At 38.5% G+C, this 22,175-nt stretch overlaps 1 protein-coding gene across 1 annotated transcript in view; it reads right to left on the bottom strand.

Annotated features, from left to right (window-relative positions):
• Positions 1-1,808: 1,808 nt before the first annotated feature.
• Positions 1,809-22,175, bottom strand: part of SNAP91 (synaptosome associated protein 91) — a 146,946-nt gene continuing 126,579 nt past the window's right edge. Inside the window, exons 23-31 of the mRNA XM_054023734.1 lie at positions 17,938-18,075; positions 16,464-16,604; positions 14,158-14,188; positions 12,459-12,570; positions 11,885-11,908; positions 8,818-8,901; positions 8,632-8,736; positions 5,094-5,195; positions 1,809-3,211 (exon numbers count right to left, since the gene is read on the bottom strand). Of these exons, the coding sequence (XP_053879709.1) occupies positions 5,103-5,195; positions 8,632-8,736; positions 8,818-8,901; positions 11,885-11,908; positions 12,459-12,570; positions 14,158-14,188; positions 16,464-16,604; positions 17,938-18,075 (728 nt within the window). The 3' untranslated portion in view covers positions 1,809-3,211; positions 5,094-5,102. The remainder of the gene's footprint in view (positions 3,212-5,093; positions 5,196-8,631; positions 8,737-8,817; positions 8,902-11,884; positions 11,909-12,458; positions 12,571-14,157; positions 14,189-16,463; positions 16,605-17,937; positions 18,076-22,175) is intronic.

The following is a 22,175-nucleotide window of genomic DNA, read 5'->3' as shown; positions in this document are numbered from 1 at the left end:
TTTGGGTACTTTGAGCAATTGTTACCATCCATGTCTAATTCAAAAGACCTTAACATGTGCTTATTATACCTATTTTATTTACAATGCAAATCTTGATTCATAAAGAGGTTCTTCCTCTAACATGCCTTTCAAAACAGATTATATATATATATTGTATAATACACACATACTACATATCTATATCTAGTGTGTGTGTGTGTGTGTGTGTGTGTATTATATACAATTACTACTCTCCCATGCCTCTATGAAATAATAAACTATGCAGCAAGTACAGGTTATCAGGAATCAGTGACCACTTTCTATCCACTATATTTCAGAAATGCCAGTTGAGCCTTGCTGTTCTTCCCAATGTCAGGCACCTAAGTGCAACCCCTTTTCTCTCTCCACACTAGTCAAGAAAGAGACTTTAATGTCCTATTTATGTTACAATATTGCATGGCATATAATTTACAAGTGCTACCATTTGGCATATGAAGCAAACAATTAAATTAACAGAAAAATGAGAGCTCTTTAGTACAATGATATCCAGTTAATTTGCTTATTTAAAAAAGCAACACAATAGACAGAGTGCTTATTTTATGGAGAAAGTTTACTGCTGTATGCTTTTTCTTACATTCTAAGTCAAATGTATACCATACTCTGAAATTTAATCTGTCCTGGCAAGCATTAATTGGATACTCAACAGTTGAAGTTTTGCTTTGATGGTTATGACTGGGTCATTAGCTACATATTTGACTACATAATCTCTGCCTGGTGTTTAGTTATGCATGCCTCTAAAAGTTCTCCCATTCATTGTATCCACTTTTGCCCCAGGAAACAGCATGGCTGTAAAGTTCATCTGTGTGTTCCTTTGGGCATTACATCGTATGAATTGAAGGAATGTTGTACAATAAAGTTTTTTCTTTTGAGGCTACTATCTGTGCAAGCTTGGCAGAATAACCCATAGTTTCTAAACACTTATGCATGTGAATAACTTTATATATGCTTACTTTCAGAGCCTGGGCCTATGGTTTATCTATCTGTTTGATAAGGGTGAAAGAAACCAGCAGCAAGGAATCTGTCAGGGAAACTTTTGAAATTTAAAATTCAAATAGAATCTTTGCTGCAAAGCATTTTGGGACGACTCAAATAATCACATGTGCCAAATTCAGTTCTGGCTTAAGGTACAACTCCACTGAAAATAACTGAACTGCACCCATTTAGCCAAAGGCTGGATTTAGTCCAAAGACTTTGCATCTAATTTTAAATATTAGATATTGTTCTATAAGTTGTGTTACCTTAAACAGCTGCAGCATTGTATTAGTCTAGGACAATTTCAAACCAATTTTACTACCAGTTTCAGAATTAGAAACTCATCTGGAAAACAGTACTGATTGACTTTAAATTTAAAGTTTATATTTTGTTTTTTAAATGTTTCATTACTTTTGTGTGTGTGAAATCCAGTCTTTTAGTTGAAAGGATATGTAAACTTTAAATTGTCTGTTACATGTCATATACATTACAGAGGTGTGATTTTTAACAACTAAAGAGAATAAATTGAAAAATATGATTACTTTGTCCAGGGTATGTCACTTTGTGCCTAGTCAGTTTAACTTTTTTCTTTCACAGAGCAATAGGGGAAAGAGATTTTAGCCACAGGAAACAGACTGTAAAAGTCTAAGTTTAGTAGGGCACTCAGGTGTAGACAGACACTAAATTTTTTGGAAAATGGTGCACTTTTAAAACTGTGGGACAAACAATACATTGAGAACTAGTGGCTATAATCCTGAATCTTTTATGAAATTAGAAAGACAATTAGAGTGTTCATATTTACTTTGATCAAGGTGTTTATTGCATCTCAGAGGGCATACATGCACTGGGTTCTTAAACCAAAATACAAAGAAAAGCTATTTTGAAATTAGCTTTATATAACTTTTCCCCCCATTAGAGTGTATGTTATCCCCACAGTTAATTCAGATACAACCACTTTTAATGGTACCAGACATTGATTAAATAGTTAGTTTGAAAGACTTAGGTGAACATCTTTCCAATTCAATATGCTTTGAACAAAGAGCTGCCAAGCCACTTGTAACACTGATCAACAGTGACCTCATTTAAGAGTCAAAATCTTAAGCCAAGCCATCAGCACAAACAGTAGGAGAACAAACTAAAAATTAAAGAAACACAATATGTACAGTAAAGGGTGTGGTTCTCTGGATCAGAATGAGGTCTAATCACAAATAGTACAAAAACTACTCACAGCATAGTTGGGGAATGGAAATACGCTACTCTAAGGCATACACACAGGTAAGCACTAAAATAACAGATGTACATAAAAGAGTTAAATAAAAATGCAATAATGTTATAACTACAGACACACCAAAGAGTGCTTTCATATTTGACATTCTTTAATGTCAGCACAACTATGGCTGCTTTTTTCAGCTACATGGAGAGAAACTGACCCTTTACTTATTTTCAATGCATTTAGCAAGAACTGATAAATAAGCGAATTTAAATGCAAGAACTCAAAGAATTAAAATATATTTTAAATTAAAAAAAGTGATAGATATAGTATTCTTTCAGATATGATTTTTCATTATTGGTAAAGTAACTTGAAAGGAGTATTTGTTATGGAAATTTACCTTTATATTACTTTAAATTATAATATAACATATACAGTGCCATAAAAATAAAACATTTCTCACAACAATTGAAATTCCTGTGACTGGGAAAAATGTATTTCACACAAAGATTTTGTCTAGTTAAGTGTTTCTTACTATTGGTATTATCACACTATGTTTTGTAACAGATAAAGAAGAAACTTAACTTTTAGGGAAATTTCAGGTGTTTGTCAAAAGTTATATACATTGAAACCTTCAAAAACACAGACACATCGCTCCAAATGGCTCACCACACAACAGCTGCATAATCTGCCCCCACTGAATAGGTTCAGAAAAGCACTAGAAGGCATTAGAAACGTACATCCATTGTTTAAACTGGAGAACACAAATAACCCAAGTACACAAATTGAGAGAGAGTAGGGGTAACAGCTACGGTAGTATACATTCCTAACGTTCACTTTCACAGCTGTGCTACACGTTTCGGAAGTAAGAGAAAGTCTGAATAAGCACTGGGTTTGGTACTGGTGGCTCACTTTGAAACTCTGAGCATCAATCTGTGATTTGTAGACTCCAAACTCACATTTTTAACTATCCAGTCAGAAAAACTGCAGCTGTGAAGACAAAAACATAGTTAGAAGGAACAGCTACACAAGTCTGATTCAAATTTGATTAAAAATGGTTGCAGAGCAGCTTTAAGGTCAAACTTGGTATACAAAAGAATCGATATTCCCCCTTATCATATCTTAAAGCATTTAAGAATTCAGCTATTTTCTAACTTGAGTTCTGATGGAGGTGTCTCCCCAATAAATTGGGGCCCCAATATTGCAACTGGACTATCATGCTTATGGAGATATCTTTGAAGACACTGGGTCCTAATTACAATGGGTTATTTATGCTCACGAATAGCTCTGATTCGGTCATTATCTATAGCAGAGGTTCTCAAACTTCATTGCTCTGCGACCCCCTTCTGACAACAAAAATTACTACATGGCCTCAGGAGGAGGGACCGAGACCTGGCCCTGCCTGAGCTCACCGCCCCTGGCAGGGAACCCAAAGCCAAAGCCTGAGCCCCACCACCCCAGGTTGTGGGGCTAAAGCCCAAAGGTGCAGCTTCTTCAGTCACTGAATCAGGACAATTCTCAAATTCTTCCTGATGTCAAATTTTCACAAGCTGTGGATTGCACCAAGTACAATAAGGAAAAACTACCACCAGAGAGGATGTAAAGCTGCTACTTTTTCCTCTTGTTTAATTCTAATGAATGGCAGACAAAACTATTGAACACAGTTTCTCACAGCCTATCTGCTCTACTTCAGTGGTCTCCAAATTTTATTGGTTGGCTCCCTCAAACTGTTTTGTGATGTTCTGGTATCTGAACCCTCAGATTGCTTCCCAGAAAGGTTTATTATGGTTACAGTCGTTTCCTTTTTTTTTTTTTTTTAAATTGTTTTCTGGTTGCTCCTCTTTGCCTTTTATTCTCCCTCAGCTCCCTCCCTCCCTAGTTTCTCCTTCTCTCTTTCAGCGTATCCCCACTGGTGTTTTTTCCCCTCGCTAATCCATGCTTCCCATAGGCTGTTCTACATAGCACTGCTCGAAGCCTTATGCCATGATGTGCAGAAGAGCAATGCCCTGTAGCACCCTACAGGGAGAAGAGGAGAGACCATAGTGCTGAAAGCAATGAAGGATGCAGGCAATACCCACTTCCATCCCCATTAGAGATTTGGCATCCTTTGAGGACATGCACATGTTTGGGAGTCTCAATTTCACTCATTCATAACAGTGTTACCAAATCAGTTTTATGGCACAAATTAATTTCTCACACCAGATTAGGATTACAGTGTAGAACTGGTCACAAGAAGAATTAATGTGAAGAAGAGTTTTATTATTAAACAAAAATCGACTATAACGGCAGCATAAAGAAATAAGATTGCTTCTGGCAAAGTAACCTTTCTTTCAGTTTTGCCCCAGTGTTCCAGTCCACCTCTAACAGCCTTCATAATCAAATGAAGGCAGAGTGGATAATCAAAAGAACACTGCAAACTCAAATGATGTAAGTGAAAACTGGCTAGAACAGAGAAGCAACAACAATGAACTTTAAAAACCCACATGTGCACTGCTTTTGTTCAATTTACAGAGTATATGAGATTACAATTTTTACTATGTATATGTTAAGAAAATATTTTCTTAACAGCAAATTAAGTCACATATTGTAAATAAATATACTGTTACCAATTTATTCCGTTTGTCAGACAGAATGGCATGGAGAAGTAGTTGTGATTTAAACCTATCTTGCATCCTGAAAAAACTTTTAAAAGGGCTTTAACTTGTACCTCCTGGTTCTCATTCACAGTTGTATTTTTCTACAAACAGTTGCAGGTTCTTACTCAAACTTAAAGAGAGTGGTATGCTTTTAGTAACTAGTACAACATATAAAACGTTAACTGCTGCAAACTAAATACATAACCCGGGTAAGTTCAAAGTCAGTCACAGAATACCTTAATTGTTTACAAGAAATCCTTGATGTTAAGATCTGCTAATGGGTCCTTTGTTGGAGGTTTCTTGGGACTCTGAGTGGCAGGAGTAGGGCTTGGAGAGAGCTGACAAAACAGAAACCAGCCAAGGAAAGCAGAAAAAGAAAGGAGACAGATGCACAAGCATTAGATAGATTTATTCTACACAACAAGCACATTACAAACATGCAAAAAGTTAAGAGTTCTTGATTTATGGGCTTAACAGTGTCTTTTCTCTGTCATTGCTTGTTTGACTCCTGTGTTTAATTTCAAAATACAATTACTACGAAATTGACAGTGTTTAGCAGCAGGGCCGGCTCCAGGCACCAGCTGAGCAAACAGGTGCTTGGGGCGGCACGTCGAGCTCTTCGGCAGCAATTCGGAGGAGGATCCCTGTCCCTCTCAGAGGGAAGGACCTGCCGCTGAATTGCCGCCGAAGAAGAAAGTGGCACAGTGGAGCTGCCGCCGATCGCGACTTTTATTTATTTTATTTTTTTTCGCCGCTTGGGGCGGCAAAAACCCTGGAGCCAGCCCTGCTTAGCAGACATTTTAATTCAAGACAAAACAAGATGCCTTGGTTTTCTAAGTAATTTACTAGTCATAATTGGCAGCAGTGAATATTCTGCTCAGTGTACCCATTAAATGATAAGGGAGTTTAGAGAGCATGTCAATGCCTAATACACTTTCCCAAGCAGATTAGAATTTCTCTAACTAGATAGTTAGAGAATTGTTCAGAGCACTAACCTGGTAAGAAGGCAATTTAATTGATCTTTTGTAGCAACAGTTTAATATTAATATATGGAACAGGGCTGCCCCGGGGGGGGGGGGGGGAAGAGGGAGAGGGGAGAGAGGAGCGGAGGCAAGTGGGGCAATTTGCCCCAGGCCCCGCAGGGGCCCCCACGCGAGTTTTTTGGAGCGGGGTCCTTCACTCGCTCTGGGGGCCCCAGAAAAAACTCGCAGGGCCCGGGCCCCCAGAGCTTCTTCTGCTCCGGGTCTTCGGCTGCAATTCAGCGGCAGGGGGTCCTTCTGCTCCAGGACCCACCGCCAAAGTACTGGGTCTTTAGCGGCAATGCGGCAGCGGGGCCCCCCGCCGCCAAAGACCTCAGGCGCCTTGAATCCTCTGAGTGGCCCTGATATGGAATACACAATATAGTTTTGCAGAATAAGTTACTGTTCACTGGCATAAAGTAATCTGCAGTCAAAGCAAAAGCCAAACATACAGTAGGCCAAGCTACAGTATACACAATATTAAACACAAAAAACTACATCAAAAGAACACGATTAAAGTTGCAAAGACAAGCACTCAAAAGTTTGGAAATACGAGAATTAAGGTTCCACAGGCAACCTTAATTTTGGCTCCCTTAGACTGAATCGTAATGCATATGCATAATTACTTGATCCCATATTATGTTTTCCACAGGACCTCTACCTCATTCAATGCACAGGATGGACAATGCTCATGTCATGAGCTACTATTCAATACTTCGTTTTTTCCTCACTTCTCAATGTGTGGCCCATCCCTTGTTTATGGCACACTGTTTCAAACCCAATTCTGAAAACAGAATTAATTTCCTCATAGGCTTGTATCTATAGTGCTCAGTGTAGTATGTGAGTGCTTCCAGCATTCATGAATTTATCTTTAACACTATTATGAGGTGAGGAGGTGTTATCTCCATTTTGCAGTTCAGAAAGTGAGGGCCAGAGAGATTAAGGTCCAAAGTTTCCATTAATTTTGGTTGCCCAACTTGAGACACCTAGAACCTGATTTTTCAGAGTATTTTGCATTGTATAGCACTTTATATGATCAGTCACAGGTGTAATTAAGTCAGTGGAAGCAGTGCTTTGCTCAACACTTCTGCAAATCAGACCCCAAGTGTCAAGTCAGGCACCCAGTAAATGAGAAGCACACAATTAGTGTGACCACCTGAGAGAAGTTTGGTTTATGTGGACTTGCTATGCATCACATAGGAACTCTATGGCAGAGGCAGAGATAGAAACCAATTCCCCAAAGCAGCATTCAACTGCCTTGACCATGAGACCTTCCTTGCTCTTCCTGCAGTCCCCTACCTCATTCACTACACATTCCCCAGCTTCGGCAACAAATGAAGCAGGTGTCCTACAGACAACAGCATTCCCTCCCTACATAACCCTTATTCATCCCCAGAGAAGGTCCATCCTGTGCCCTGAATGAGAGAGGATCACGTGGAATTTTTCAGCAATTTTTCAAATGTTTATAACTTGGCCAAATTTGGGCACCTTTTCACAGGGATATCAAACAACACATCCCTTACAAAGGCATCCCTCTTGCCAAATTTCTCAAATCTCTGTTCCAAAGTGGGGTGAGGGGTGAGGGGTAGAGAAGAGGGAGCCAGGACTTATCAAGGAAATGATTGCCAGAATTTAACATTAGTGAAAAACGTTTTTCACTAGTCTTGTTCTTGGCAATGACTGAACTGTTTTGGCAGAAGCTTCCCAAAACATTTCAACTGGAAGACAACACCCAGCATAGTAAATTTCACCTCAAACAATTAAACTTTGGCAAAAAAATGTTATAAGCAACTGAAAACAGGAAGTGTCAGACTACTTTATTGGGCAGTGCTACCAGCCCCACCTATAGTACACACATTTCTTTGTCTCTCATATACCATATACTCTCCCTTTGAATTATACCAGAAGTACAATGTGACCTGACTGACCGAATATCCAAGATTATATCTTTAACAGAATACATCTTACAGATGCCTCACAAATGTCACCGTAGGTTGTCTGTAGTGTCATTATACTAATATTTTTTTATACAAAGCAATACAGCCACAACTGATATATTTTAAAACACCACAATAACATTGTTAATAATTTGTGTTACTTCACACCTGCATTTCCCAACCAACACTGGGGCCCCTTTGTGCTTGGCACTGTATATAAAGTAAGAAATATAGCATTCCTGCTAGGGCCTGATGTCCCTAAGTGACAGTTTGTCCCAAGCAGGCAAGGAACGGGATTGATGCAGAGCATTTTAGAGCAAGGGCATCTCAAGTTATTCTCTAGCAAATGCTTCCAATAACACTGCTCTGTGTCTGGCAGTGACCCACCAATCCCCAACCTGTTTAAGTGAGATACACCGAAATAGGAAGCCTTTATGGGAAGGTGTAATACTTGGATGGGGGAGCCTTTACAAATCCATCTCTTCATTCTCACTGAAGGTAGCTCAACGCCCAACTTTTCCATTTGGGCAAAGAAAAGAGTATCATGTATATACAGGGACATTTTCATGTGATTTATTCTCATAAGGCTACATACACTTCAGTGGCATTAAAAGCCAGCACAATAAAGTTCTCCTTTATCATATACTCAGAGCTGTATATAGATAGCATTTAAAACCAAGTTTCCAGCCAGGGTTTAGTAGGAGGAAAAGCTTACACAACAAATGGCTGTATAAGTGGCATTGCATTCCATGCCCCCAATACCCTATTTCTACTTTAAAACATACATTTAATTATTTTACATAGAAAAACAGACTGACTTGTGCACCAGGTCCAGATGCAACTCCGAATGGTGGCCTCATCATAGGTTGTCCATACATAACTGGCTGCTGAGGCATCATGGATACACTTGGTCCAGAAGGAGGCTGCAAAATTAAGAAGTTAAAAATATAAGGTTGCTAAAATTGATTAGGAAGAGTTCTTTAATGAAGAAAAATATCACTCACCATTCCAAATCCTGATCCTGTCTGTGCAACTGGGGGGACACCTGAGGCAGGAGGAATAGCACTTGCTGGAGGCACAGTTCCAGTCTAAAATAAAATTTAAAAAAACCTCACAGATGAGAATTTCTGTCAATCCAACTGCAATTACATAGAATCAAAGTGGGGAAAAAAAAATCTTACTGTATTTCAAGATCAAAAAGGTCAGAACTATTGTACTAAATATTGTTAGGTATTAGATGTTGCCCAAATTGCACAGCAGCTCACCTCTAAGGCAATTCAGCCATTTTAATTCTCAAAACACTGAGAACAGGTCATTTGAAACTTCAAAATTTGGTTTCTAGAGAAGTATCTAGAAAGTATATTTATTTCAATATTAAACTTTAGATATTCACCTCTTACTAGGATTTGCAAGGTATGTTCTGCTCTATAGATAGAATTCCTAATTCTGAAAACAGCTTCAATATATTATCCATGTCTTAATCGAATACAACTAGAAAATGACTGCAAGGGAAATCTTCTGTACAGAACTGCAACAATACTTCCTATTTATCTTCTTCCCACCCGATACTTTTCAAATATGTTAAGGGCTGTTATAAAGAGGATAGTGATCAATTGTTCTCAATGTCCACTGACAAGAAGTAACGGGCTTAAATCTGCAGCAAGGGAGATTTAGGTCATATATTAGGAAAGGCTTTCTAACAATAAGGATAGATAAGTGCTTGAACAGGATTTCAAGGGAGGTTGTGGAATCCCTATCATTGGGCATTTAAGAACAAGTTAGGCAAACACTTGTGAGGGATGGTTTAACTATACTTGGCCTTGCCTCAGCATGGAGGATGAACTAGGTAACCTCTTAAGGTACCTTCTAGCCCACATTTCTATGATGCTACATTAGCACCCTTGATTGGTTGTTGCTCCAAACAAAATAAATTATGAAGACCTTTTAGAACATGTCACACATAATACATCTGGGATTGTTTATCTTGATCCAAGATGAGCAACACAGCAACCTACAGATCCTGGTCAATTAATTACTGTGATGCATTAATGTATGTCTGTATGTGTGTCTATCAGTCTGCAAACTCCATTTTCTTTTGTGTACACCATTTTGATTATGAATAGTGCTGCACCTTCACTTTTGCCTTTTAGCCTCTATATCTGACTGAAAGACCCAAGAGATATTGGCACAAAATCTGTGTGCCCATTGGTGGAGAGCTTACCATGGAGAGCTTTTAAGAGTCATTATTATTAACCTAGATGGTCTTCCATTCAAATGGATACATCCTAGAGCAATGAGCAGGCTGCAGATCAAGGGAGTTAGAGTCCCTAGTTTGGGGACCAAACAACAAATCACCTGACAAGGGACCTGAAGACAAGGGACTTGGGGGAAGAGGGCATTTGCCTGATATAGAGGGCTAAAACTTTATAAGAACAAGTACTGCTCTTAGCAGGGGCTCTCTCGTAAACCAGGACAAAAAGGTATGGCTGGGCAGGAAGAAAGGAGGGGCCTGAAATTCTGAAAGGACTCATGAAAACCCAAAGGGTTCTCAGAGTGGTGAGGACCAGGGAAGGAGGGATTTGCATGCAGCTGTTATTTTCCACAGATCTTTACCCATTGTGCTTGGTCTACGAGTAAAATGTAACTTGTTTAGAAATTCCTTTGTAAGGTCTGAGTGTTACTTGCTCTAACTGCTGTAACACTTGCTTTAACTTGTTAGTCTCTAAGGTGCCACAAGTACTCCTGTTCTTCTTTTTGCGGATACAGACTAACACGGCTGTTACTCTGAAACTTGCTTTAACGGTCACTGAATCCCTAAAGGGTGAAACAGTAATCTAGTTTCAGTTGAACTCTGCAGAACGTCAAGAATTACTGGGGATGCTTGGGAGAGCTATCACTAGCTTCAGGGCCAAGGCAGTTGGACTGTTGCATACCTTCTCAGGAAGGGGTGTGTGTGTGCGCACACGCGTGCTAACAGGCTTCCAAAGAAAGTGAAAACAACTCTTTAAAAGCCACCACTGCCTTTGAAGTATCCTCCTACAACGGTCCAAAGCATAAGTTTGGCAAATATTTTTACTAAGCCAGGCTTTTGAATGGACATCAATACGAATACAGGTAGTCTGTCTAAAGACAGGGACCTTTAGATAAGTTTTGATGACTAATTTTTGTCTTTTACTGTTATTGTGCAGTGCCATAAGTACCCTCCATTATAGGCACTAGACAACATATAGTAATAATTTAACTTCTTGAATATTTAAAGAAAGTTAAACAATCCTAGAACTATTAAAGTTCACATAAACAGTAGGAATGGACTTTAATTTTTAAAACAATAGCAGCAATAAGAATCATGTAGCTAATATTACCATGTGAATTTAATACTCTCAAAAAGTGTCAGATTGATGCCCTGGACAGAGCCAAAGCATAAACAGCATAAGCAGCAGTTGTTAAAGCTTCAATATTGCTCTGCCAATGTATCCCAATACTGACCTGAAGGGACTTTAAGGGTTTCAATCTCCATAGTCATTTCTAGGTCACTGGTATCCTTGTTGGCAAAGTTTTAATTTTTTTTTTACTGGCTTTAGATATCAGCGAACTATGAACTCTACCAAAGCCACCCAATCTATTTCATAGAGACCAGTGAATTCCTATCAGATGGCAACTACTTTCAGTTACAACCAGTCTAGTCTGGGTTTGAATGAGTGACTAGAAGTGCAGTTCCACATCTCATTATAAATCTCCAGATGCATCCAGGTCCTCAGTTTTTTCAATATCGCTGGGAACAAGGATACCCTGAAACAACTGTTTTTAACTTGACTTCCATAAAATAACTTATTACCAAGTTGTTTCTCATGAATGTACTACAAAGGCTAGTGGATTAAGTATCTGGTCACAATGACATACTCTCAGGCATATAAGAACAGCTACATTAATATATTAGTGACAATTTCCATCTAACTTTAAGCCAGCTGTAAGAACTGTAGTGCAGGCAAAGAGCAGTTAGTATTTTCAAGTTTAGTTGCAAAGGGTTTTTTTAAGTAGAATTAGTAGAACTTTACAATGAAATTCACTTACATAATAGAATATTGCCCAACCTTTCTGGTAAGAAAAAAAAGTTGAAATAATAACTAATTCATTGATCAAAATTCCATACCCACATTAAATGGAAGCTGAAACAAAGATTGCAAAACATGTCCCCCCCTGCATGAAACATTTTGCTCATAAATTACTAAAAGAAAATACCACACCCTATTGTCTTGGAAATGATTGACCTCAGATCCTGAGCAGGTGTAGGTCAGTGTAATTCAAATGACATCAATTCCACGATGCTAATTTACATCAGTTAAGGATCTGGCCCAAAGACATTGGTAGTCTCAAATCAACATTTTCCATCATTAGTCACATTGTCATAGAAGATACCACAGTATTTCTCTACATTTAGAGACAATTAAAGTATCTCCGATATTACAACATGTCTAACAGTTAGCTAATGTTGACTAATAGTCACAGTCGTACACACACCGTCCCCCAGAAAACACAGGGAAGAACACCAGTTTATGTACCCAATAGTAATAATTTGTTCCTATTTCATCATCACTTGAGTGGGTGCTGGACATGAAGTCTTCAGACTAATTACTGAACTACATACCAAGGGACCAGTTGGAGGAACACCAGTTGACCATGTTGCAGGTGCTACTTTTGGTTGCCAGTTAGCTCCTCCCGTTAACTTCTTTTCTCCAGCATTCCACTGAAGGTCTCCCCTAATAGGGATTCAAATGCAGAAGCAGAGATATAAGAAAGAATAAAGCTGTACACTGAATGTTAAAACTAAGCACTCTGAATGTATGTACATTAATTTACATAAATACTAAACAAAGCTAGCACGCGCATTAGTTTTTGTTATAGGCAACTGAGAAATCCTGAATGCATTTAGTGTGCATAGGTTGTGAATAAATTATCTCCAATCTCAGTAGTGGTCATTAGCTATGGCAACTAAATTGCCAAGCTTATGATAGTCTATATTAAAAGATGAAAACAGAATTAATGGTGAAAGCCTTTAAATCTCATTACCAATGAGTAATTAGCAATATGGGAGAAGGCAAAAACATTGTTTAGTGCTAAATTCACATTCACCTGTATGGTATTATAATCTACAGGGGAGGATACAATTTATATCAAGGCAAAAAGTGAGGGATTGGCACTGCATATTCAACTGTTGATAAAGGCATTTCACAGTTAAGAATCTTGTTCAGAAAGCTGCAGCAGAAGACAAGGATGGCTTTTCCCTTCAGAACAGTCAAGTTGTAGGATACAAGATCTATAAAAAACATTCATAGAAAAAAGGAGGAATATTTTCACCCCTTCTAGATGCAGAACAACTATTAGTAAGGGGTAGTCCAACATTAGATGTTTTAACAAAAGACTGCAGGAAAAAAAAAAAAACAGGATTTGAGGCACATGACAAACCAGTAGCACTTCAAACCTGGACAGTGTTGGAATTCTCCACCTTCCAACCCCAAACTAGTAAAAACGGTAAAACTCAAAGTGAAGATTTTAAGAGAGACATGGCTCTACAGATGTAAGGCTTGTTTGATGGGACAAGTGGGAAAGAATCCATTGGAAACTTGGGGTGAAATCCTGACCCCACTGAAGTCAACTTGAATTTTGCTTCAATGGAGGCCAGGACTGCACCTTTTGTCAGTAAATTGGGACTGATTTTGTTTTAGAGTCTAACTAAGAAAGTGGGAAAACCAGCTAAGCTAGGAACAACAAAACAAAACAAAAAAACAACACCCTCCCGCCCCAAAACCCAGCAAGGCGGAAAAGATCCAAGCAATGATTAAAGTAATTTTACATTCTCCTTTTCTCAAAGAAATAAGACCTTAGCCAAAATACCATGGATTTTCCCCCTCTTAGTTCAGTCTAAGGAGAGGTTGTGAACCAGCTCAGTAGTCAGTGGAGTCAAGCCAATCACAGAAAATGTATCTAAATATAAAAGTCAACAAAAAGATAAAAGGGACTGTATAAACTTGGACACTACATCAGTTTCAAAACGATATATTTCATATAGTTTAAGAACCTAAACTTGTCTCTAGTTACCCTGCCATTGTTGTGGTTTTACAAACCCATGTTCTTATTTCTTTAAAAGTATATCTCCCCATTAGTGTGGAAACCAATAGACTGTGCCAGAAAGATAGTGAAACTGACTACATTCAAAGTGCTGTCAAATACACCCAACAAAATGGGAAAAAAGTTCTCTGATCTTTCACTTTTATTAATCTTATGTGTTACAAGGACCAGCATTTTTAAACAATAAAAAAAATAAACACCCAAAATTCAGAACTTACTTTTTTGATATGGTGCCAGAAATTCCAAGATCTGAAAATCAGAAATGAAATTAGAATAACAGAGTTACTTGTTTATAAAATTAAGTGAAGGATTCTGTCAAATGCTTTTAATGTAACAACATCTGTGCACCTGCACAAAACTGATCCAATAGCACAGGTCTAGGAATAGTACTCATTTTTTCTAAAAGCCCTCTAAATAATGAAAGTTAAAAATCTGAAGCTCACCACTTTCAATGATTTCCTTATGACAAACTTGTTCTTCCAAGAACTTACATTTCTTTAACATACAAAAAAAAATTAAGAGGACTGAAGAGCCAATCTCGTTTCCTTGACTGTGTATTTATGTATGTGTGCAAAATAAAACGTAAATATAGTTATGGATCCAAGTGGCAAGTTGTGTTTATCTTTTATGTCATACTTGTGAGAAGTTCCAGCCACCTGGGTGTAGGTGTGAAAACAAGTTGGTCTTTAACAGTATCCTTTCAAATTTTAAATATCTTTTTGCATTGCACTGCTAGGCTAGGACTTATGTGCGCATCAACTGGCTCTCTAAGTTTGTAAGGAACAGAGTTAAGTGGACTTAAATTTAAAAGGTTTTGGAATCCCAGCGATTGAGAATTTTTTAAAAATAATATTTTCCTTCTCCTACATCACCAGTAGAGATCCTACAGGTGTATCCCCACTGCCCACAGATACACAGAAGTAACGGAGGATGGAATTCCATTTACAAGCTATCGTGCATAGAAGAAGAGAAGCCGGCTTTGTTCTTGTTGATCAGTTAACTGTTTTTAGGGCTGACAGAAAAAAAAATCTGTTTGTAAAGCAAGTACATATTAGAGGATGTCATTGAGAAACATGAAACAGTGCAATTTCTATGGTCTTTTTTCAGACTGCAACCACATTTTAAATATGGTTACCAGGGCCGGCTCCAGGGTTTTGGTCGCCCCAAGCAGCCAAAACAAAAACAAAACAAAAACAAAACAAAACAAAAAAAGCCGCGATCGCAATCTGCGGCGGCAATTCGGCGGGATGTCCTTCGCTCCAAGCTGGAGTGAGGGACCGTCCGCCGAATTGCCGCCGAATACCTGGACCTGCCACCCCTCTCCCAAGCGGCCGCCCCAAGCACCTGCTTGAGAAGCTGGTGCCTGGAGCTGGCCCTGATGGTTACCCCTTGGCCCAAGCAGTTGGCCAGTATTCACGGCCTTGTTGGGTTGTTTCCATTAGGAGAAGAGATTGATTATACAAATTTGGGGGTGGTTTGTGTGTGTGTATTTTTGTTTATTTACAAAGAAAATACAAAGTCCTGTTTCCCTGAAAAAGTATAAATAGTTTTCTTGCTCAGAAATCAAAGTCTGCCTTTTCAGTGAGCACTCTGCCCAAAATAAACTCTTCCTCCCAGGGCCATGCACTGCTGCATCTCCTGTTGTCTGCTGATTTTCTCCTTGATATTTGTTTCCTTTCCCACAGGGACACTGCTGCAACCAACCAAAGGTGCAGTCCTTACATGTGTAATCAGAGAAAACTCTTAAATCACATGGCTTTGCCTCTGCTCAGGCCTCACCATGCTGGCCTGTGCCTTGGGTGGTGGCTTCTATTGTTTCAGCTATCACTAAGCCGCCACTGACTTTTACCAGATCTGATTGATGGCTGTTAGTAACCGCTTCAGCTTACTGTACACTTCTAGAATGGCAAGTGCTATTTTTCCCATCTGTACTCTAGTCTGTTTCAAGTATCAAAGCTTGAAAACCTGTTTTCAAGAGACAAATTTGTAAGTGTCCCTTAGATTATAGAACAGACCAATTTAGTGTGCTTGAAAACAGAAGCTCTAGGATGTGGATCAAACTTTGACATGAGACCAGGAACTTCCATTCTCTGAAAACCTAAGCACCTTGGCCTCCTACAGAGAAGGACTATAGCATAATCCAATGAATCACAGAATATCAGGGTTGGAAGGGACCTCAGGAGATCATCTAGTCCAACCCCCTGCTCAAAGCAGGACCAATCCCTAGATTTGCCCCAGATCCCTAAATGGCCACCTCAAGGATTGAACTCACAACCCTGGGTTTAGCAGGCCAATGCTCAAACCCCTGAGCTATCCCTCCCTCCCTTTTTTGACATTTCAAAAGGTATCTATGGCTGCCACAGAGAGGCAGGACTTTTGTGGGGTGCTGCAGACTGAGCTAAAGTACAAATGATAGCTATATTTATGTACTCAAAAACAATTACCAATAAGTTGAATGAGTTGAGTAGTTAAGATCATAAGTCACTTAAAAAACAACAACAACAACAGTAGTTGGGTGACTTACTGCCTACTAAATTTGCGAGAGATGAATCAAGATCACTTCCAAGGCCTTTGCTTGCTGCTGAAGCTGTAGCAGCTGAAGCTGCTACAGACTGACCAGATGGAATCATAGTTGGCATAAGAAGATCACCTAAACCATCAAACACTAGAATTTAAAGGAGACAGTAGATTAGGATAGTAACCTTTACTGTAATATTCCTTTAAGTAACACCACTGCATAGAACCTTTAGTATTACTCAACAAATGATCATAGCACAGACAATCACTACACTGGTATTACCAATATGTAATTTCACATGAAAGAATGCAGACACGGCATGCATGGTATTTTACTAACACACTGAAATGTAGAATTACCCTGAAATAAAAATATACTAATGAAGACTCGAACAATACATGCCTAAATGGTTGCAAATGCATCCTTAAACCTGGTAAACTTAAAAATCCCAGAACATTGCCTCTCCACGTATACACGTTTGCAAAGGGGTTTAGAAAAGCTATGTCAAAAAATTTTTTTATAGACGTACAAGTTACTGTAGTAGGAGAGCCAGGAAGACAAAGGATTTTAAAATGTTTTAACCAATAACAGGTTTCTCTAACATATCAATTAAAGGGATCAACAGGGATATAACTGGTACTTTTCATCCACACTGACAGATCTAACTTCCCCAGAGCAGATGTGCGCTTCAGGAGTCAGGTTTACATATCATAACTCAAACTGCTTCTCTGTTGCTTGGTTAGCCCACTATTATTTTTAGTAACCTATATTACTTTATTTCACCACAGTAAATATTCTGATCCACATCTGATGTGCATGCTAATGTTATTTCAACAGGCAAGTGTAGCATATTATGCACTGGCAAGCAACTAAAATAATCAAGCAGCAGTACTACTCAGATTTCTCTCTTACTCATTTAGTTGCAGAACTCACCAATCGTAAATTTGTAGCAAGGACCCAGCATGGAAAGTGTAGAATGGAAGAGATACAAACAAAATGACAGCAGTGATGAAAAGTTAAGCTTTATGTCAAGCAAAGAACACTATCTTGATCTCAGTTTTGTGTAACCCTGGGTGCCATGCAAACTTAAGGGCTTCAGCAACAGCAGCAAGGTCACATGCCTATACACTGAATATACAGTGCAAAGTGTTTGTGTTTTTCCTCTGATAACTCCTAACAGTCATGCAGAGAAGCACGTGCAAAGAGATGACATCACACTTCTACTTGGTTTCTGCTTAAAAATTGAGAAAAGGTAACGGGAACAAGGAAAGATTTCCTAGAATTATCCCCACTGCTGGTGAATGCTTATGGTACTAACTGGTATTTTCTCTTTCAATTGAATAAGTGATGGGAAACACCGATACCCATGAGAATTATTTTTATATCCTTTGTATTAAGAGCAGTAATAATTGTATCATTTATGTTACTGTTGAATGAACACATTTGTTCTGAAGATACACAAGGGAAACCCTTCCCTCACCTGATGGATCAAATGAGCTGCCACCAGTTGATGGTGATGTTCCAAAAGCTGCTTCAAAGTTGGGCTGTAATAAGGTGGCTTGAGCTGGAGTAACTGGTGATGGTGATGGAGAGGGAGCAATGAAAGAACCTCCAAAGCCTTTTAAAAAAAAAAAAAAAAGTTACATTAAACAAGATCAGATGCACCCAGATGGAATCACAAAATAAAAGCCTTGACATACTTACTGTTCTTAAAGCCATAACATAATAGTTGCTCTATCATTATGCTTTCTGATATTGGATAATAAGCATCTCTTGATGTAATGCAAAGTATTCTAATAAAAATCACTCTAAAACCAGCTAAAGGAAGATATACTGTAACTGACAAGTTCTGGGTTGCAAAAATCGTAAGATTGCATTGTAAACCTAATTTGTAACTTCACCCACAAATGAAATGCAGTCACCTCTGGGATAGAGCACAGCAGTTTAATAGCACATTCAGTGCACAATGTAAGATAAATATTAAATACGCCTTACTCAATTATAATGATAGGGGTAATCTATGTAGGCAGAATGCAGTTACTGGGATTTGGTCAGGACACTGGGGTTAGCTCTTAAGGAAAGTGTACCATGAGTTGTTTAATGACCCTGACTTGAATAGCCAGGAATGCCAACAGTACCTCTTAATCTCATATTAATTAAATACTGACTGCATATTGATTCACCAACCAAGCAAATGAATCACCATCACTACTTCCTACAGCACATGGGACTCCTTTGCACCTCTCTCAATTGCTTATCTAACCTGACCCTCAATTTCATTGATGTCTATTAATGGTACCACTTTCCTTTACATGTCTGGGCTTTTAAGTTGTCTCCAACTATAATTTTAGATTTTTGAAGTACTATAAAATATTGTAAATAAGAAAAATATGATTTTAGAGATTCATTTCTACAGCATTTTTCCCACTGACTCCTTGATTTAAATTTTCCTCTTGTTAAAAAACATTAAATGTTTTCCCTGAAAAATTGAAATAAAAGCAATAATCCACCACATTTCTCTCTAAAAATAGTTCTGTGCCAATGTAACATGAGTTGAGTAGTTCTGTCTGCCAGCAAGATATGGATTGATAGTTTTGGCTTGTTTTTCAGAGGTGTGAAACACCCAAAAATCTCAATGAAATTAACAGAAGCTGCAGGTGCTTAGCAACTTTGGGAGACCAACCAGTGTAGATTTTAGTCACAAGGTCCATTTTCAAGTAGAATAGTCAGCAACGTACAATACTGTATTTTCTTGTTGCACTAATTTCAGGTTGTCAGGATTCTGGTTGCACTGGTTGAGGACACAGCATATATTAGGGTTTAGTGATGCCACAAAGAATGAAAATCAGAACCTTGAAGTCATCTTGTGAAAAGAGTGAAGGAGGAACTGACTTAACTGTTAAGATTTGTAGTGTACACATTATGCTAAATGCTTAAAGATACCAAATCTATTAACATTTTTAAAACAACACCACCACCACCACCACATGGCAACTGATGTACTTTAGGGAGATTATGGCAGATCAAACACTGACATTTTATCCACTTGCAAATTGTAATATGTACCTTCAAATGTCAGACTACTGTCATAAGGAAGAAGACAGCCAGACCTGTATGTTTGGAGAACACTGGACAAGTTGACTACCTTCAATTTAAATAATTAATACTTCTTAAAAAGTGTTAAAATTTAGGAAGTTAAAAAAAAACCCTCACCAAAAGTTATTGTAAAACAGTAATATACATTATGTTTCTCATAGCAGTTTAACCCCAAATCAAACTTTTGCCCCAAGCTTTTGAAGAAGCACATCACATTCCCAAAGTATACTTCATTAGCCCACTATTCTAGGAATAGTAGCTTTGGAACGATCCTGACACCATTTTCTATAATATGAATGCACTAATAGATTACTGAGAAGTGATACAGTAATGTTGATTAACCGCAATCAGCCACTCTCAGCAATCATGTAATACTGGTAACCGAAAAACATAACCTGGCAGGAGTCATGCCTTTCTAAAAGATCCCGATGAGTCACAATGGGTAGCTACTTCTCCTTCCCAAAGATTTGGGTAAGAATGGTGACAAAGTCAAACCCTACTTGCAACTACGCCTAGTAGATGCATAACAGCATAATTTGAATTAAACTGAAACAGGTGCAGAGAAGGGCTACTAGGATGATCAGGCGAATGGAGAGCCTATCTTACGAGAGGAGACTAAAAGAGCTTAGCTTGTTTAACCTAGAAAAACCAAGGCTGAGAAGGGATGAGACTTCTCTCTATGAATACATCAGAAAGATATACACCAGAGAGGGAGGAAGAGTTATTTAAGCTGAAGAACAATATTGGCACAAGAACAAATGGGTATAAATAGCCCAATAATAAACTTAGGCTGGAAAATAGAAGAATGTTTCTAATCAGAGGAGTGAGGTTTTGGACCAACCTTATGACAGGAATTGTGAGGGCAAATGACCTAACTAGTTTTAAGATGGAGCCTGACAAATTTATGACCAGGACTACATGATGAGGTTATCTGTGATAGCAGGAGACTGGACTCTTTGACCCACAAGGTCCCTTCCAGACTATGGTGCAACAAGGATTATCATGCCAGCAGCATGATGTTCCAAGTGTTTTTCCAATCACAGAAGACACTATATTCCAGTTATCTCCAGATAAAGAGGAGCTGGTACATGGCATAACAGCCTGCCTGTTCAAAGCATATCTAGGAAAGACTGAATCAATGCTAGTTGGATAAGGAACACCACTATTTCATCCTTGATGAAGGCCCCTGATTTCTAGTAATTAAAACAGCTGCAGTCTTGGTTATGCTAGACTCACTGACCGTGGACACCTGGTTAATTAGTGCCCTTCCATCTCAAGTTAGACTGACAATTCCTGGACAGAGACGAGAGTGACCAGTCCACAGAAGTTAGAGAATTGCAATTAACGTGATCTAGAGCTGCCAAATGCTCTATCTGGGGCCCTGATAAGGTAATTAGGAACTAGACAATTAAGTAGCCCATATAAATGGCTAAAGAAAGAATATCACTTTTCCAGAACCTGAACTGACTTCCCTTTGTTAGCAGATCCACTTGAGGGTTCTGCTAGGACAAAGACTTGAATTACCCCCATTATCTCAAACTGCCTCTTTTTCAAGGGACCCATACCAGCTGCAGTCATTGGACTCACTAAGATTTAGAGCCCAGACAAAATTATGAGGGAGATGAGCTGCCTTTACAGCATCCCATAGGCTCTCAAACATTGTCCTGAAGGAAACATGTCAACTTCAGATCCCCCTGCACTTTCACTAAAACATTCAAAAACCTTGACGACAAGCCTTCAAGAACTATGATAAATCAAGAGGATTTTAAATTTAGAATTGGATTATGCTGCAGGTTATACATCTGCCATTATCTGAGGCAAACAAATGCTTAGCAATATGCTGTTATGGTTTAACAGAGCTTTTGTATCTGCCAAATTGTTATTCAAACCCCACTGGTATCCATTTTGGATTTAAAACGTAGAAGCTCTGTAAGCAGGGAAAAAAAATAGTAAGTGAGGCTGTTGGAATTTTACCTCTCTTCACAGACATGTCAACATGTGGATCCAGAAACATTGAAAGAATAAAGCTTAAAGGCAGGATCACATACCTCAATGCAGGGTAGGATGGGCAACTGTGGGTCTGATGAATTCTAACTAAGCCTCAGTTATCCCAAAAACAGGTTCACGTCCTCCATCCTTTATACACTGAAGTGTTGATTTAATACAAACTTCACCAATTTTTTCAAACCCCCCCCCACCAATACAAAGGAAAACTGAATATATTTTGAAGACTCCAATTACTAATGAGTATGCAAAATATTCAAGGAATTTCTATATTCCTAGATAGACCACATTTTCATGCTAAAATTGCATTTTTGGGAGTAAAATTGCTTTCAGCCTGAATACACAAGATTGTGATTTGATTTTTTCAAACAGATTAACACTTTCCAAAATTTCACCACATGGAGACTGGTGAAAATCGGTTGCTAAATTTGCTTTAACATTTTCTGCAATTTTACATATTCCTACAAGTAACCAACACTGTTCTCATTCATGAAATTGGCTACAGATACTCCTATAAAATTGTCATTTAAGAAACTTAGCAAAAAGAGAGACTCTAAATTAGAAGGCAAGGACTGTCTTTATTGATGGCTCCTGGTTTATCCACATACCCAGCTTCAA

Source organism: Malaclemys terrapin, chromosome 3 (genome assembly GCF_027887155.1).
Source record: "Malaclemys terrapin pileata isolate rMalTer1 chromosome 3, rMalTer1.hap1, whole genome shotgun sequence".
Classification (NCBI taxonomy): Eukaryota; Metazoa; Chordata; order Testudines; family Emydidae; genus Malaclemys; species Malaclemys terrapin.
The sequence above is the reverse complement of the archived record's forward strand: the minus strand, read 5'-3'. Positions and strand labels throughout refer to the sequence as shown.